The sequence below is a fragment of the Octopus sinensis genome, linkage group LG9 (assembly GCF_006345805.1).
Source record: "Octopus sinensis linkage group LG9, ASM634580v1, whole genome shotgun sequence".
In the NCBI taxonomy this organism is placed as follows: Eukaryota; Metazoa; Mollusca; class Cephalopoda; order Octopoda; family Octopodidae; genus Octopus; species Octopus sinensis.
Window position 1 is genome coordinate 15240986 of NC_043005.1, and position 20109 is coordinate 15261094.

General features: G+C 36.9%; 1 protein-coding gene across 1 annotated transcript in view; it reads left to right on the forward strand.

The window, feature by feature from the left end:
- LOC115215667 (beta-1,3-N-acetylglucosaminyltransferase radical fringe-like) overlaps positions 1-20109 on the forward strand; it is a 102056-nt gene that overhangs the window by 54861 nt on the left and 27086 nt on the right. Inside the window, exon 4 of the mRNA XM_029784931.2 lies at positions 6908-6967. Coding sequence (XP_029640791.1) covers positions 6908-6967 — 60 coding nt within the window. The remainder of the gene's footprint in view (positions 1-6907; positions 6968-20109) is intronic.

The following is a 20109-nucleotide window of genomic DNA, read 5'->3' on the forward strand; positions in this document are numbered from 1 at the left end:
TTGAGAGAGATGAAAGAGTGGGTAACACACACACGCACACATATGACAGTGACTTTTGGTTTTTAATTCTTATTCTTTAAAGTCAAGGCTAAATATTTTTGGATAATTTTCAATAATTTCAATACTAAATCCCCTATAAATTCTCAAGAAATTGAGAATAATTGAGCTTAAAGAGAAAAATTATGAGTATTTGATAGTTTGACAGTATCTCATTTGTAGTACCTTCCTGTTCTTAGTTCAAATCTTACCAGGTATTCCAGAACTGGTTGAGTGAATGAAGACGATAACATACTGGACTAAACTAATTAATATAAGCCAACAAAAAAGCCTCCAAATTGTCTCTTGACCTCTTAGAAGAAGTTACAACAAATTACAAAAAAGAAAGATACCTTAGACTGTGCAACCATAGATATACACAAAAAGACAGATGGTCATGTTTGGAATGTCTTTGATCAGAGGTCTGCTTAATTAAGCTTGAATTTAGCCAACACTAATCAGTAAAATAATAATTTAGTTTTGAGCTAAAATAAAGTCTTGGTCAACTTCACCTTTGACCTTTACTTTAAGGTTATTAAAAATACCTGTATTATACTGACACTTGCACACATATGTACACATATGCATACATACACACACACACACACAGAAACACTTAAAAAAATGCTTAGCAAATATGACCTGGTAGATTGCACCATACTTTTGTTAATTGTGTTAAGTACCTGTATAGTCATTAACATAGAAGACACCCTCTTGGCACTCTCTTACTTGGCCCAACATGGCATCAAGAACAGAAAGAGGGCTTCACCAGGTTAGTGCTGGTACTCATTTTCAAGCTAAATAGTTTGGTGCAACAAGAAATGATGTACTGTAGTGAAGGACACAATATGTTGTCTGACCGAGGAATCAAATCCCCAGTCACGTAATTGTGAGCCCAGCACACTAGCTACTTGGCATCATGCTTTCACTGCACATGCATGCACATAATCCCCTACACACAAAAAGAAAATTTGTCTATACCCAGTAAAAAACCCTGAAAAATATCTCTAGTATCATCAAGAATCACAATGTAAAAATATTGCAATTAATTGTAGTGCAAAAGGATTCATTCATAGTTTTGCCTCCTGTAAAGCAAATGCCTACAGAAAAGCCTTGTATACTGACAAGTAATGTCTTCATCAGAAATATATCAATTACATAGGGATTAATGAGTGTTCACTACATCAGTTCATACCATCACTGGAAACTAAAAAACATCACATTGCTTTCAGAGCACAAGAAGTGAAAAAGAGACTACCATTAACTTGAGAACTGTGTTAGATTAGGCACAACTATTTAAGAACAGATCAAAATAGTAGTGTACCTTTTGTTTCAAAAGAACTCTGTATTATCTGCCACCCTGCACAAACTTATGTAAAACTAGCAAACTCATTTTGACTTGCTTGTGGCATATGCCTAAATTTTTCCTTGCAAATTTCAAAGGGATCACCTCCCCCAATGCATGACATTTCTACAACACTTATGTCACTTTAACCCAGCTGAAACCAGCTCTGGCTCTGAGTACAAATGTCTTGTTTTATAAGTTTGGAATTAAAATCTTCCACCAAACCTTAGTCGCAATTTATGTTCCTAACACTAGCTTAATGATAACTAAGTTATTTTACTAAATTCTTTGTTATATTTAAAGTAATTGAAAGAAACACAGAGCATCTCAATGGAAATACAGCAACGAAAGGGTTAAGTCATTGTATTACTTTACAAAATGCTAATGTGTTGAAGCTGATGGAATGAAACTAGGATCAGGGTTGCATGTAGACCTTGCTTATATCACATGAGCAAACGCACACGTGCGACACCTTGGGCAAGTGACTGCTACTATAGCATCAGGTTGACCAGTGCTTTGTCAGTGAATTTGGCAGATGGAAACTGAGTGGAAGCCCATATGTGTATGTGTGATGTTTTTTGGTTTGTGTTTGTCCTTCACCCTCACCACTTGACAACTATTGTTGGTTTGTTTACATCCATTTAACTTAATGGTTTTTGTAGAAGAAACCAATAGAATACATACTGTTTGGATTAAACCCTTCAAGATGATACTGTAGTATGGCCACTGGCCAATGACTGAAAGAAGTAGAAGATAAGGTGTGTGTGTGTGTGTGTTGTGTGTGTGCATGCTTGTTTGTTTACATAGATAAATAGATAGGCTGACTTATTACTCAGTGTATCATCTGATAGCTGCTTTTTATTGCTCAATATAGATATCGAGCCTCATCTGTATTTCTTTAAGTCAGCCAAGCTGGCTGTAGATGTTTATGAATCTTTCATCAAATATCTTATCATTGCTGATAGGGGAGGATTTCAAACATTTAAAGAGGCAGCCATGTTTACCTAAGGTCAAGATTTTCTAAGTCAACAACATTCAAGGACACTCACCTAAAATGTGCAAAAAAAGAAGCAGGAAAAAAAAGTACAGACACATACACACTCATATGCATATCAGCTGTGGGTGGTGAAAAATAAAGACATTATTTTTTACAGAATCAAATCACTTAATCTGACTAAAATACTTTAAAAAGTCATGGGAAAATAATTTTATTAATTTCTGTTTGATTATCTGACTTCTATTTTCTCTCTAAGCTGACAGAAGTCTGGAAACTTTTCGTTTCTTTTTCTGTCGGTTTATTTGTCCTTTTTTTTTCTCTTTTGGTACCCTTCATTTTTATGCACTATATTGGGTTGGTTAATGTATCATTATCATCGTCATCATCATCATCATTTAACATCCGTTGTCAATGCTGGCATGGATTGGACGGTTTGACCAGGGCTGGTAAGCTGGAAAGCTGCACCAGACTCCAGTCTGATTTGGCATGGTTTTCTACAGCTTGATGCCCTTCCTAACGCCAACCACTCTGGAAGTGTAATTCCACTGGTACTGGTGCCATCTGCCATGACTGCAATTTTGCTCAGCTTGATGGGTCATCTTCTCATGTATAACATAATGCTAAAGGTCTCAGTCATTACCCCCATGAGGCCCAACACTTGAAAGGAACTCAGCCACTTTGCCTCCATGAGGCCCAAAGCTCAAAAGATGCTCTTTATGTACAGGTGTCAGTTATATGACCTCAGCATCAGCCATGATTATGATTTATATATATGGACTTGTCTCCATCATCATAATCATCATCAATATCTTATTATTTTATGTTTGCTTTCTATGCTGTCATGGGTTGGATAAGTCATTTTGGTCATGTCCTCTTAAAAATGTGGGGTGACCACATTGTCACTCCTACTCTTCATTCCTTCAATTTGAGGACATTTTCTTCCCATGCTCTCACTAGTTACAAAGCCAGTTGAAAAGAGCCATGGAAACCAAAAAAATAAAAAAGAATAGAAAAGAAAACAATAGTAAAAAAAACCCTTCTAGAGCTACTTAGCTCCTGTATCACTTTATGAACACCTGTGTTTTATTTTGTTTGAGCTTTAAATTTTTTCTTATCAAAATACTTCACCAACAACTCATCCATGGGTAATAGTATAATCTAGGTTAATCTTTGTTTTTTAATTTTTATTTTTTTTTGTAATTATTATTTTAATTTGTCCTTGTAATGTCTCCCATCCTATTGCCTTAATAACAGTAAAAGAAATCGTTATTATTTTTCTTCAGTAAGTCTTATTTGTGTGCCTTGAGAAGATGCAGTGTTTTGTTTTCATTTTGTTTTCTATTGTATTGGAAGTGTTTCTACAAAATATGTCTGTGTTGCTATTTCTGTATGATGTGTATATGTTTGATTCTCTAGAGTTTTGGTTATGTATTATTATAGGAATTGTTTCTGTTTCCAATCACCATACTTTAGTTATCTCTATTTCCAAATCATTATATTTGGATAATTGCTCTATTTCTTTTAGTGATACATTATCATCTCTTGAGACCCATCGGAGTACTTACTTTATGTTGCTTATAATCCTTGAAAACAATATCCAGTTAATTATACTTGATTCTCCTGTCTGTGGGGATTGGCATATCCTAGACTATAGCTGTTTTGTTACTCTCTGAGACCTTTTATGGTGCCTGTTTTTATATCAGCACTTTTCTGGTGATATTTTATAATTTTGATATAATTTTCCATGTATGGAAACCCCCAACTCTGTCATACAAGTTGATGTATTCTCTTGACTAGAACTGGTTGTTTCTTTTCAACCTCCACATAATTACTTAGTTATTATTATATATGCCAGACTTGTTTGTTCATCTTTTGGCAGACATCTATTGTAACTGGTAACAGATTGAGACCATTATCAGTAGTGTTAGCTGAGAAATGCTGCTGCTGCTACTAAAGAAGGATCTGAACAAGGAGGACATCATTGACAGTTCCTTCCTCTATAACTCTGCTAAAAGTAAAATTTAAGGTTTCAGGGAAAATGCTCATGAGGTTAGTGGTTATCAAAAGTAGGGAAGCTGAAGGTTCACAAACCCAGGTAATTCCTGACAGATTTATCCAAGAGAGCTTGCATCTCATATCTTTAGTAGGGTGATCATCATTATGTGGCAGTGGTCTTCAGCACTTGGTTGTTTTCAGAGGCTGGAATACATCAATGTACAGTGGCATTTGCTAGGTAGTCTGACTAAAAAGACCATTGGTCAGAGCTAGTTCAGGTTACACACTCTGTCTGTCAAAAGCACTCTCTTATTACTCCAGTATGTTTTCAAGTACTGAAATTGAGCTACTGAAGGGATTACATGGTAGTCTTAAAGCATGCATTATTTACCAGGATCAGTTAATGGCCTGCAACTTGGCACCTAGAGATAAAATGAAAGTACCAGTCATGTACTGGGGTTGATAGCATTGACTAACTCTCCCCTCTTCAAAATTACTGGCCCCGTGCCTAAATCAGAGGCCATCACTATTATTATGTTGTTGCTATTATCAGACAAACTGTTTAATTTTACAATCATTTACAAAATATCTTCATCCAAGTTTCTTTAAAAGTTGGTTGGGTTTTTTTCCTTTTCTTTTTCACCTTCTATTTCCTTTACTTCCCAAACTTAAACCCACTCCACCTCTCCATTATATATCATCGTATTTTTGCCAGTGACTCACCTGATTTTCTTATTTTCTACTAATGAGAAAGCTTGAGAGAAACAAACAAACAAATTACTTATATTTGGGTATGATGACATGGGTTGCGCTTGATTTATAGTTTTTGTGTTGTATTTCTTTTAGCTTTATTGAACTTAGATTCTGCACATGACTTACTTCATGTAGCTATCAAGAAAAACACACCCCTGGCACTTGAGTTGAATGATACTTGTTTATTTTATCAATCAAGTTTGAATGACAAAGCCAACCCTTGCAGGATTTCAACTTAGGTAATAGCTAGTGTAACTAAACCACTTCAAAGCTTTTTGTCAGACATTCTTATAGTTTCTGCCATTTATTACCCTGCATTTTTGTAAATTGTAATCTCAAACAGGAGCTGGTATGGCTATGTAGTTAGCAAATTTGCTATTCAACCATGTGGTTCTGGGTTTGATCTCACTTTGTGTCACCTTGGGCAAATATGTTTTACAGTAGTCTTGACTTAACCAGAGCTACCATGTGAGTGGAATTTGCTTGATAAAAGCTGAGAGAAGCTTGTCATTTTGTGAGTGAGTGTGTGTGTGCATGTGCGCACACATCCGTTCATATTTCCAAGGTTATAAACTGGTGTGTTGAGCTGTGTCTATGTCTAAGAGTAACTTGGCAATTTAAAAGACATCGATAAAATCTTTATAATGCTATATATAATATTAAACACTACCATTTGAGCGTGGCTGTTGCCAGTACTGCCTGATTGGCCCTTGTGCTGGTGGCACGTAAAAGTGCCCACTACACTCTCAGAGTGGTTGGCATTAGGAAGAGCATCCAGCCATAGAAACTCTGCCAGATCAAGATTGGAGCCTGGTGCAGCTATCTGGTTCGCCAGTCCTCAGTCAAATTGTCCAACCCATGCAAGCATGGAAAGCGGACGTTGAACGATGATGATAATACACTAATCAGGGGTGACTCAACAACAACATGGGGTTCCTCTGTTGGTTTCAAAGACAAGTATTTGGTTGTTTGATCAAATAATCTACTTGCTATATAGTGATTTTAAATTTTGGCACAAGGCCAGCAATTTTTTTTGTGGGCGGGGAGGTAAGTCAATTACATCAACCCCAGTGCTTATTTTATCGACCCTAAAAGGATGAAAGGCAGAATCAACCTTGGTGGAATTTGAACTTGCAGTGTACCTATTATGTAATAGCATGTAATAGTATTATAATGTAATTGGTTATTCCACAGGCACTTACCACAATGTGTGACAATGGTGGCCTTCTGAATTACTGATGTGTGTGTGTGTGTGTGTATGGATTTAGTGTTGGCTGTTAGATGAATGAGTACCCAATACCTTAGTACCTTAGTAGAGATTAATATTTTCTATTTTGTTTGAGTCAGTCTCTTGCTACACTGGTGTTTGCATGTGCTCAGAGGATCATCAGGCAAATTATGAGTCATAAATTATTTGATGACTTTCTGAGCATGCTGATGGAACTCCAGAGTAGCAAGAGGCTGACTCAAACAATATATACATATACATATATATATATATATATATTATATATATATATACATATATATATATATACATATATATAATTTAACTTCTATACAAACTTTTACTCTTTATAAACTTCCATGGCTGGTTACTGAAAAATTTATCCACTTTGTATGGATATCGTATCCAATCTCTGCTGTTTTTGCATTTGAAAATAAATTTTTACCTTATTTGTATCTTGCAATACACATTTCTATGCTTCTGAAAACAAACATTAGTTTGTTTACATTTCTCGTAATAAAATTCTCTAATTTGTTTTAATTTCTATTTTCAGTCAAGCATTGTGTTGTAAAATGGCACGAGAATATGACACTTTCATGGAATCCAAAAAGAGGTTTGTTTTATTTCCATCTTAATTCTTTATTTCATTTGTTCGTTTTTATGTCTGTTTTTTCCATGCTAGTATGGGTTAGATGAATGCATTATTGAAGCATTGTTTCACAGAAAGCCCCCTTTAAATTTTTATATTGTAACTATTATTATTACTGTTATTGTTGATTGTTGTCATGGTTTCACCTTAGACCAGCTTTGATCAAGCTAACCCATAATCAAAGTTATTCCATCCAGTCATGACCACCCTATCTCTCTGTATATCAAGGACTACATTGTCCAATGTATCTCTCTTTTTTCATTTAAAGACAGTAGATTTGGTAGCTATTTTTAACTGGTTGAGTGACTATGTTGGGGCTCCTTCATTGAATATGTATGTTTTCTTGTTGTTGCTGGGTAAATCAAGGAAGTAGAATTTAATGCCTTGTGTGGATTTTTGGATTGTGTGTGTGTGTGTGTGTGTGTGTGTGTGTGTGCTATTATGGAAGTAAAAAGTATACATAGTTATTACTTGCAAATGAATGTGACATGATAGCATGCTCCAAGCTTTCTGTAATTCTTGTAGATGCCTACGTGGTTGGAAGTAGATATAGCACCCACTTAGACCTCTTATCTCTCGACACATGGAGCATTGAGGTTGTGATGGTTGGAGAGGGAAAGAGCTGGACCCAGTACTGGGTACTCAATTATAGCTAAGTAGACTGGAACAACATGTCTTGCTAAATGGCACAACATGCCACCCGCTTCAGAAATTGAACTCACAACCTTATGGTCATGAGCCCAACACTCTAACAAAAAGCCCTACATGAGAATTCTATATTGGACGCATTGATTGTTATCTTCAAAAGACAAAATCAATTTTAAAACTAGCACCTGGCCTCATCTGGCACCTGTGTCGGTGGCACATAAAAAACACAATCCGAGCGTGGCCGTCTGCCAGCCTCGTCTGGCACCTGTGTCGGTGGCACATAAAAAACACCATCCGAGCGTGGCCGTCTGCCAGCCTCGTCTGGCACCTGTGTCAGTGGCACATAAAAAAACACCATCCGAGCGTGGCCGTTCGCCAGCCTCGTCTGGCACCTGTGTCGGTGGCACATAAAAAAACACCATCCGAGCGTGGCCGTTCGCCAGCCTCGTCTAGCACCTGTGTCGGTGGCACATAAAAAAACACCATCCGAGCATGGCCGTTCGCCAGCCTCGTCTGGCACCTGTGTCGGTGGCACATAAAATCACCCACTACACTCTCGGAGTGGTTGGCGTGAGGAAGGGCATCCAGCTGTAGAAACACTGCCAGATCTGACTGGTCTGGTGCAGCCTTCGGGCTTCCCAGACCCCAGTTGAACCGTCCAACCCATGCTAGCATGGAAAGCGGACGTTAAACGATGATGATGTTCAGGCTATGTAAAAAGTCCATGCATTATTGCAAAACTTGCATCCATTGTACGATTAAATGAACGCCACTGAATATTTGCAGCAGAGTTGCGAAAGGTAGAAAAAAAAAGTGAAAAGAAGAAAATGGCTGTGTTGTCTATCAAGATAATCAATTATACCTCACTTGCTATTATAGGCATTTGTAGGTGTGTGTATATATACAAACACACATGACATGCATACACATAAGAGAAAATAAGCGAGCATGAATGACAAACGTCCACCCAATGGTTTTCCTTGTTTGGTTAGTGTTAAGAAGTTTAAGCTTTGCCTTCTATTGACATGGTTGTTCTTGTTTTAAGTTGCTTGTTGTTTGATCCATTATTATTACCACTGCTACCACTACCAACAACAACAGCAACAACAACACCTAATACCATTAAATATTGTCTTAAAGGAATATGTTCTTTATTTTCATTTTTTTTTCTTCTCTTTAATCACTAAATGTCAACGTTATAAGAGCAAGGAGTAAGCTGTGAGTGAACTGTGTTCATAATCCAGTTTTAATTCTTCATTAGCTTACCCATAGTTTGTATATGCTGTCTTTGATCTGTGAAATGGAAGGAATGTGTGAATATTGGTTGGATTAATCAGGAATTTGTTAGAGTGAAGATTTGGTCTCTGGTCAAGGATAACTTGCTTTCTAAATGTTGCTACTTCCTACGAAAGCTACTTGTGGGTTGTAGTCTTCTTCCACACTCACACCCCTCATACTACTCCCCACTACTGTAACCCATGGATTTTGGTTTTCTTTCATGCATTGCCCCTACCAAACCCCAGGAGTCTCAGAGGGCATGAGGAATGTTATATGTACTACCCCAAGTTTCATAACTTAGACAGTGTGGAGAAAACACAAAGAAAAACACCATGAGTGTGTGTGTAATATAAATATCCTTTTTAATTAATTTATTAGTCAAAGGCATGAGGGTAGTGCCCAACGACCCTTTTCTGGGCCTGGTGTGAGGAAGGAGGGAAAGATGTTATCCGCAGAACAGAAACCTGGCTTGCAGGCTTGTAACTGTGAAGGACTTCATTTAATAGAATCCAGGGCCAGATGGTGATGTCAAACCAGATAACAGGTTTTATATCCCCACCCAAAAGTGCAAATGATCCCCCTAACAAACTTCCTTAATTTCAGCTAACAAATGTCACTCTCAAGGCTTTGGTCTACCCAAGGCTGTAAGACCTTTCCCTGAGTCAGTGTGCCCTGGGATTGAACCTAAAACAACGTAGATGTAAAGCAAACTTCTGAACCACACGGTCATGTCTGCATACAAGGATATTAGATTCAGAGGAAGTGTGTGAGGGGCACTAAAGATATGAGATTGTGTGATGTTCATAACTTTCTCACGCCCATTAACTACAGAGATAAATGGGAAAGAAGTCCCCGTCAGCAAATGAAATTAAAATACCTGGTCATTGACTTAGGTTTAATTCCTAACAATAGTTTCATTTCATCTGAAACTACAGTTGTTGTGTGTGTGTGTGTGCTTGTGTGTGTGTGTGTGTGTGTGTGTGTGTGTGTGTGTGTGTGTGTGTGTGTGTTTGTTTATTTGTTTCAGGATGTGAAGATTAGTAGAGGAAGATAGCGAGGGGGGGTGAAAGACTTTTAAGAAAGACAAGTAGTTAACGAGGATAATATAAGGACCTTGAATGAAAAAGATAGAAACCATAGAATAGAGGGAAGGAGGAGAAAGAAGAGGAGAGAGAAATAGATAATGAGAGAGAGAGAGGGAGAGCGAGAGAGAGAGAGAGGGGTATATAAGCAAAAAATGCAGGTTCTATTAGAGATGAATTTCTTCTAGATGCATTATGATTTAACAACAGTTAATTGGTAACATCAACTTTTACACACACACACACACACACACACACACACACACACACACATTTACTTTCCCAGCTGTGAAACATTCCAATGCTATGTTGTTGTTTTTTTGACAGGCGCAACAATTATGATACATATACATGTGTTCACTCACACATGCAAATGATGCATGTGTTTAAGTGCCCAGCTGTGAAATATTCAGATTTTGTTATGTTTGGACTATGGTGAAGTTGAAGATAGAGGCTGTAGTATATAAATATATATGTGTGTTTGTGTGTGTGTGTGATTATATATATATATATATATATACACACACACACACACTGACTCACTCACACACGGACATACACACGCACACATATCTATATCTATCACATATATGTGTGTGTGTGTATGTATGTATGTATATATATATATATATAGGTGCAGGAGTGGCTGTGTGGTATGTAGCTTGCTTATCAATCACATGGTCCCAGGTTCAGTCCCACTGTGTGGCACCTTTGGCAAGTGTCTTCTACTATAGCCTCGGGCTATAGCCTTGTGAGTGGATTTGGTAGATGGAAACTGGAAGAAGCCTGTTGTATATGTATATATATATATTTATGTGTGTGTTTATGTTTGTGTGTCTGTCTGTCCCCCCCTTCCCCAGCATTACTTGACAACAGATACTGGGACAAGGCCTGGCCCTTTAAATTCAAGTACAGTTACCCTGCCAAGCTTCCACACATTTTCTTTCTATTCAGTTTCATTCATAAAGCTTGGGTTGGTCTAAGCAGGGCTGTCTTGACGTATGGGCATACTGGGCAGTTGGCCTGGGACCTCATGGGTTTTGGGGCCCAGTTCTGATCTATTTATATTGTGGCTTGCTGTAAAAAAAAAAAAAATTATTGGGCCTAGTGCACTGATTTGCTTGGGGGCTCATAAACTTGCTAAGATGACCCTGAACTATAGCTATGGTGAAAGAGACTTGGTCAAAGTGCCAAATAGTGGACTTGAACCCTGGATGTTGTGATAGCAAACCATATTTTGTAACCACTTGGCCATACCTGATGATTAAGGTGATGGTCACACACACACACACGCACACGCACACACACACACACGCACACGCACACACACATACACATGTCTATGCATATGTATACATGTATGGAACATGGACGTTAAATGATGATATGTGTGTGTGTGTATATATATATATATATGTGTGTGTGTGTATATATGTGTGTGTGTGTATATATGTCTGTGTGTGTGTATCTTTGAGTGTTTATGCTTGTCTGTGCATGTGTGTGTGTGTGTGTGTGTGTGTATTAATATACAAACACAAACATGTACAAACTAAAAGGACAGCAAATTTTTTTCCCAGATCTGATTTGATCAGAAACTAAAGACAGTAAAAAAAAAAAGAAAAAAAAGAGAAAAAGAAAAAAAAAAACTTCCCTATCAGTAACCATTCCTCTCATCCACCCCTCCTACACTTCACCTCACTGCACCTCTACCCTGATTCCATAAATATTATCTCTGGTTGAAGTATGGCAGGGTTAGGGTTGGAATGAACTAACCATTTTGCACCTCTTGTTTCACTGCACTTGTTGTTGTTGTTGTTGTTTGTTGTTTTAATTTATCCCCCACCATTCCCACCCACCCACCCACCCACCCTGTACCTTTATAGCTTCTACATGGATGGGTTTCTCTTTCCTTTTTTTTTCCTTTGTTTTTTTTTTTGTTTTTTTTCTGTAAAGTCTTTTCTACCCCAGTTTACCCTCTCCTCGTCCTCCTCCTCCCCCCTCCTCCCAACAACCACTCACTGTACCGTACACACACCCAGTTCTCCATCAGCAAACCAACCAACCAACCACCCAACCAGCCAGCCAACCAGCCAACCGTTAGATGCACTCTTTATTTTTCTCACACTTGAGGGTTTTTTGCTTCTTGAGATTTCGACCAAACAGAGATTCTCAAGGAATAAAGTCTGCTAGAAGGAGGAAGAAAATGAGATCAAGCTGATGTTGACGGTGGCACTTGGTTACCGCTGCCTTCGCTACTGCTGGTGCCGGCACTGCTACTGCTGTTCTTGTTTTTTCTGTGGTGATGATGATGATGGCAGTGGTGTTGAGTAAGCTGATGAACAAAGGCATTCCAACCATGACCAGCCTGTCTTTTAGTTCTATTATTTAAGAGATGAGGAATTATGTACATTATTTACATTCAACAGATACTTGTCCTCATCTTGTTTGTTGTTAACACAACATTTCGGCGGATATACCCCTCCAGCCTTCTTCAGCCCACGGGCATATGGCGTAGAGGTTAAGAGCACAGGCTACTAACCCCAAGATTCCGAGTTCAATTCCAAGCAGTGACCTGAACAATAACAAGAATAACAACAACAATAATAATAATAATAATAATAATAATAATAATATAACAACAACAACATCGAAAAATACCTTAGGAATGAGTACCTAGGTTCGAAATTTCCGCAAGGCACCTGAAGAAGGCTGGAGTGTATATTAGCTGAAATGTTGTGTTAACAACAAACAAGATGAAGACAAATATCCGTAGAATGTAAATAATGTACGTCCCGTCTTTGTTTTAAAGACATTTAGAATTGTACTATCCTCTGTGTCATTTTTTTTTTTTAAAGTAATTTGATTGAAGTCACTCTGCTGCTATTTTTAACAGATCTTGTAACCACATAGATGCGCCTTCGTTGGTGTGTTGCTGTTGATCTTGCTAATGTAAATACCATGAGAGTATATCCATACCCTTTATTTATGTAAATACACACATTTACACACAAATTTACACACACATGCACTCACACATGCCATACATGGACTAATAATGTGAAAACATCGCTTGAGATATTTCACCCTTTTGTTTTGTTTTGTTGTTGTTTACTTCATAGTAAGAGTATACAAGGGTGGCATAGTGCAGTGTTTTGTTTGTTCTTTCTCGAGCCACGCCTGGCTCATAAGGGCCGGTTTCCTGGTTCCCTTGGAGTATAGGTTCCCCACCTGGACGAGATGCTGGTCTGTCGCAGTTGAGCTGCATGATGCAGGAGGAAAGAGTGAGAGAAAGTTGTGGCGAAAGAGTCAAGAGAAGTTCACCACTACCTTCTGTCAGAGCCGCATGGAGCTTAGGTGTTTCGCTCATAAACACACACATTGCCCGGTCTGAGATTTGAACCCACGATTACTCGACTGCGAGTCTGCTGCTCTAACCACTAGGTCATGTGCCTCCACATAGTGCAGTGTAGTATGATGTAATGCTTACTAGTATGGCAGAGCATACTACTATATAGCAGTGTATTACTTTACAGTGTAGCATACCAATTTATAGTATATGTACTATAGAATTGTTGTACAGGATACTAATATTGTGTTATATAGTGTAGTACGTGCTATAATAGTGTAGTATTGTAATTTAGTATAGTATCTTTTTCTTCAGACAAAATGCAGTGCTATATCATCAAACATGTCCTTCTGTTCTAAAAGGAATCCCTTTAGTCACATCCTACCATTTTTTAAAGGCATTAGATATTGTAGTCTGGGTATACTGTGTCTAAGTAGTTTAATATAATTTTATATGGAAGTCTGGATGGTCAGAGCTGGAATGGTTTTGATCATTGGTCTGAGTAAGTTTGACCTAAGCTGAACAATAACAACAACAAGACAACTACAGTGTCATATCCAGAAAAGGTTTGAAGTGAAAATTGAAGACATTATTGCTAAGACTTTGGCATGACACATACAGATCCAAAAATCTAGTTTTTGGTTATTTATTGGTGTTAATCAGTACATCAACATCATCATTAGCATTGATAAATGACCAAAACAAAAAATAAAATAAAATAGAAAAATTAATATGAAAAATTTGAATCTGTGTTTGGAATTTAGAATAGAACATTAAAAAAAAACAACCAAAATTGAGATTGCTATAAATTTTGGTTAAAGGATAACTTTATTTTATAATCATATATTAAAATTTTCTTTTCTTTTCTCATCCATATTTTTCAAACTATTTTTAATTAATTATTTTCCTCACATTATTCTGTTCCCATGCATTAATTACAGGCAAGATTGACTTCCTTAGATAATACTGCCTTCCTGTTTTCTGTAAGTTAAATGGATGGCAAATAATAATATGACTCTGTAGTTTCCTTGCAATCTTAAACCAGTTGAAATGAAAGATTTTTATCTTCACTCCCTGCTGTTGCCTCTTTGTTTAACCTTCCTTCAATCTATCAGAAAAATCTCACAGAAAATGAAGCTTTTGTAGAAATGGTATAAGGGTGTTTTTTTGAGTGGATGTCTGTGGTATATGTCACATAGAATAGGTCTTAGAAAATGGCATTCTTTTTTGATTTCTACTTTCTGCATGTATGTGTATGTGTATATTAATGTGGCTGTGTGGTAAGTAGCTTGCTAACCAACCACATGGTTCCGGGTTCAGTCCCACTGCGTGGCATCTTGGGCAAGTGTCTTCTGCTATAGCCCCGGGTCGACCAATGCCTTGTGAGTGGATTTGGTAGATGGAAACTGAAAGAAGCCTGTCGTATATATGTATATATATATATATATATATATATATATATATAATATATATATGTGTGTGTGTATATGTTTGTGTGTCTGTGTTTGTCCCCCTAGCATTGCTTGATAACCGATGCTGGTGTGTTTACGTCCCCGTCACTTAGCGGTTCGGCAAAAGAGACCGATAGAATAAGTACTGGGCTTACAAAGAATAAGTCCCGGGGTCGATTTGCTCGACTAAAGGCGGTGCTCCAGCATGGCCGCAGTCAAATGACTGAAACAAGTAAAAGAGTAAGAGTATACATACATATGCATGCATTTATATGTGTATCACAAAAATAGTGAAAGAATGTTATTCTTTTGTGTGTTTGTGTGTGTTTATTAATGTGAATGTGCCTGTGCATATACATGCATAGGTGGAGGCACAATGGCCCAGTGGTTAGGGCAGCAGACTCGCAGTCGTACAATTGCAGTTTCGATTCCCAGACTGGGTGTTGTGAGTGTTTACTAAACAAAAACATCTAAAGCTCCATGAGGCTTCGGCAGGGGTTGGTGGCAAACCTTGCTGTACTCTTTCACCACAACTTTCTCACACTCTTTCTTCCTCTTTCAAAGGGCCAGCCTTGTCACACTGTGTAACACTGAATCTACCCACTGACTTACAGTGCTGAGTTCAATTTTTCTTATGAGAGAAGTTACCTGTGGTTAACAGGCATCGTATCCAGGAGGATGTTTTTTGCTTTCACCAACTAAAAAACCAAATGAACAGTGATCCAATGGCTCATAGAGGAACATATAGTATTAATCCTTTAGCATTTAAACTGGCCATATCTAGCCAAAATATTCTGTTTTATCTTCAAACCAGCTAGATCTGGCCTCTCACACCTACACTACAATGTCTTTTAAAAGTAATCTTTAAAATCTCAGAGCTATGAGATAAGTGTGACCAATTCAAAACTTTGTAAATAAATAAGCGGTACATCTGACGGAGTAATTTGAAAGCTGAGAGGTTAAAGCATTCAGCATCCTATCCCTGATAGCAGGGAACTTTAGTTAAAATTTGCTCTTTTTTTTCCAAAGTTGTGGTCTGAGAAGGGTTGTAAAATGGTTGACAGTGCTGAAGAGGTTAGCATCTCATCCCTGGTAATGGAAAATTTTGGTTAAGATTTGTTCTTTCTCATCCAAAACAATATAGATTTTGCATAATACAAAATAGATTTTGAAAAAAGCAGAAGTTTAAAAAAATGTTTTAGTAAATGGTCATGTTACTATTCAGATCTATCTTCAAAAGAGTTCCAGCTGTAATAATTCAAACATTCCCACCCCTTTTTTTTTATATATATCAGGTGCTATAATGTCCAATATGCCCCTTTTTTTAAGACAACAGGGTGTGATTTGGTAACTATTTCTACCAGTGTGAGCAACCACATAGAAGCTCCTTTGTTGCTTGTTTAATTGGTTGTTAATTACTAAATTGCACAAACAGCAAATATTATAAGATTGTAACTAGTGTTATTGATATGTATGTGAATGGATGGGACGGATTATTTATTCAGATCTCAGGGCCACTGTTGCTGGCGGCAGCGGCTTAGATTTGGCACTGTTAGTTCTGCTTACTTTCTTTCTTATGTTGCTATCCTGAATCAGTCCAAGAGAATTCTGCAGTTTTCGCAGAATCAGCTGAGCAGCGTGGGAATGTTTGAAACGGTTGGACTCCATAAATACATGTGGACTTGATATGCAAGCACATGGTGGCCTCCTAGTTAAAGAATCTAGAAATGGCACGCGGGGGGATTGATGGGAGATGGCGCGGAAGATGGGGGAAGAGGAAGGGAGTGGCTGAGGGGGTGGAAGAGTGAAGAAAGAGGTGAAGGTATAAGATGAAGAAAAAGGAAGAGAGGGAAAGGAGGAACAAGGAAGAAAGAAAAGAAAGCTTCTTGAGATGAGGGTGTGAGGTGAGGTGAGGATGTTACATAATAGCAAAAAGAGAATTGAGATTGGTGAGAAACTGTGTGTGTTGGGGGTAGTGTGGAGAGAGGTGTATATGTTGTAATAGTGGGGGTGTGGAGGGGATAATATGACAGAGAGAGAGAGAGAGATAAGGGCGGGAAAAAACAAATGTAAAAATGAAAATAAGGCACGATCTTTAGTCTTCTTATTGCTGTTAAGTAAATATGTAATGTTATGTGTGTATCTATGTATATAAATGTGTGTGTGTGTATATTTGTATGTATATGTGTGTGTGTATGCAAGCATGTAAAAGGATGATGATAATACATTTGTGTTTACATATACACTTTGTTTTTATTTTGTATAATACACATTTTTGATGTGTGTATATATTATGTTTATATGCAAAATATGTATATCTCTGTAGCGTATATATGTGTAGTGTATGTTGGTTTTTAGCCACAGGTCAGTCATAAGCATTCTGTCTTTTTTGTGAGATTTCTAGAATTGCACCATCTAACGTGTCCTCTTTTTATTAAAAAAATGGGAGTGGCTGTGTGGTAAGTAGCTTGCTAACCAACCACATGGTTCCGGGTTCAGTCCCACTGCATGGCATCTTGGGCAAATGTCTTCTGCTATAGCCCCGGGCCGACCAAAGCCTTGTGAGTGGATTTGGTAGACGGAAACTGAAAGAAGCCTGTCGTATATATGTATATATATATATATATATATATATATGTGTGTGCTTGTGTGTCTGTGTTTGTTCCCCTAGCATTGCTTGACAACCGATGCTGGTGTGTTTACGTCCCCGTCACTTAGCGGTTTGGCAAAAGAGACCGATAGAATAAGTACTGGGCTTACAAAGAATAAGTCCCGGGGTCGACTTGCTCGACTAAAGGCGGTGCTCCAGCATGGCCGCAGTCAAATGACTGAAACAAGTAAAAGAGAGTAAAGAGAGTATAATTTAAGAGAAATTTGGTTGCTTTTTCTAGTGGGTTGAGTGACTAGAGGCTTGCTCGTTAGCTCAACACAGTGTATGTTAATTGACATGGTGTTTGTGGTGATGGTGGGGTATGTGGAGTGGTCAAAGTGGTGGTAGTAGATGTCTGAAGTAGTCATACTAGTGGTCACTGTGTTGAGAAGTGCTGGTTACATTGGCTGCGGTGATAGTCAAGGTCATATTGTTGAAATGTTGTGAAGTTTTAGACGGTAACTTAATAATAGTTGGTACAAACATCAACAGTCAAAGATAACTTATTCTACTTTAGTATAAACATAAAAAATGATAATAATATTCTGTGTTGCACTTTCTTGATTGCCCTGTTATGGAGCTCTGCAATTCATTGAATTTGGTGTTTATTTTCTCTCTGATTTCTATGACATTCAAGTGGACTAAGAAAAAATCTCCTGGGGCGGGGAGGATGCTAGCTTCTGTCAGAGCTAACACTTTTTTTCTCGAGTCCGTGAGGTCTGTGTTGTTATTTAGTATCCCCACTTCAATACATGTGAATAATACACACACACACATATTCATTCACACAGTCATATCATCATCATCATCATCATCATCATTGTTTAACGTTTGTTTTCCATATATGCATGGGTAGGATGGTTAACAGGAGCCGGCCAGGTAGAAAACTACCCTATGAGTAAGCACATAAATGCAAAATAAGGTGGAAAAAATAGTATTTGAATAGTGAAGATAGAGTAATATGCTTTTTTTTTATTAAAGCTGCAAAAACATAAAAAAACTGTTACTCAGAGTAATATATTACATGTACCATCACAATTTTATTCCATTCTTGATCACAACTGTCCGACGAATGGGAACATGAAACTCTGAGTAGCACTTTTTGTGGTGTTTTTGAAGCTTTAATAAAAAAAAAGTATGTACACACACACACACACACCCAAGTCCCATATATGAAGATGGGCCTCCATTAAGCTAATTTTATCCCTGATATTCACTACTATTAGCTCGCTACTATTACTATTATTAGTGAGTACAAGACAGTCTCTTGTACTTACTCTAACTGCTATTTACTTTACATTCTTTAATGATCTAAAAATTTCTTTACCTGAATATGCACTGTTGAAATTGGAATGCAATTAATATACCTGTGCTTCTTATATGCCATGAAATATGTTGCCAGTCAAGCACTGGGGTCTTTAATTGACTAACCCTCCTTTCCTTCAAATCTGAAGTCTTGTGTCTTTGTAAGAAGTATATTTGAAAGGAGTGGATGTCTGAGTTGATAGAGTACTAGACGAAATGCTGGGACTCTCTTTACTTGGTTACTTTTGCTTTTCCTCTGCTCAGTCTTGGTCAAGCAAATCTATAGTCAGTTTCCTTCTACCAGAGTCCTATGTGTAAAACACTGAGTAACTTATATTGATTTTCATTAAAGCTGCAAAAGCATTAAAAAAAACTGCTACTCAGAGTAATATATTACATGTACCATCACAATTTTATTCCATTCTTGATCACAACTGTCCGATGAATGGGAACATGAAACTCTGAGTAGCAGTTTTTGTGATGTCTATATTGAAAGAGATAGAGAAAAAAGACCACGTCGCTAGGTTGCTGCATGGTTAGATTGAACCTAGACTCACTTGGGTGCGAAGTAAACCTCTTACCTGTGGAGCTATGTTTATGCCCATCCTTAAATTTTAATGAATGCAAATATTTTTATATGGAGTGTCAGCATTGCCTTGATATAATGTCAGCATATATGAGAATCAAGACAAGACTTTACAAAGAAAATATGTTCTATTTTGAAATTGCACTTTATGACCAGCCATTCTGAAAGGTAACTCAAGTAAAATTTGGCAAAACTCTAATTCTTTCATTGTTCTTGCTCTTTATTGAGATTGAAGTGTAAGGTGTATTTACTCAGTTGAGATTTAAGTGCAAGTATAATTATGACATTGCATTACCACAACATGCCAAATTAGACAGATATAAAGCTTGTATATTCATATATATTTGTATGTACAAATGCTTGCGTGCATGTGTGTGTATGTGTATTATATATATACATACATACATACATACATATATATATATATATATATATATATATATATATATATATATTTATATATATATATATGTATTTATATATATATATATGTATTTATATATATATATATATATATATATATATAATAATATTATATGTATTTATATATATATATATACATATATATATATGTATTTATATATATATATATACATATATATATATGTATTTATATATATATATATACATATATATATGTATTTATATATATATATACATATATATATATGTATTTATATATATATATATATTATTTATATGTGTATATATATATATATATATATATATGTATTTATATATATACATATATATATTTATA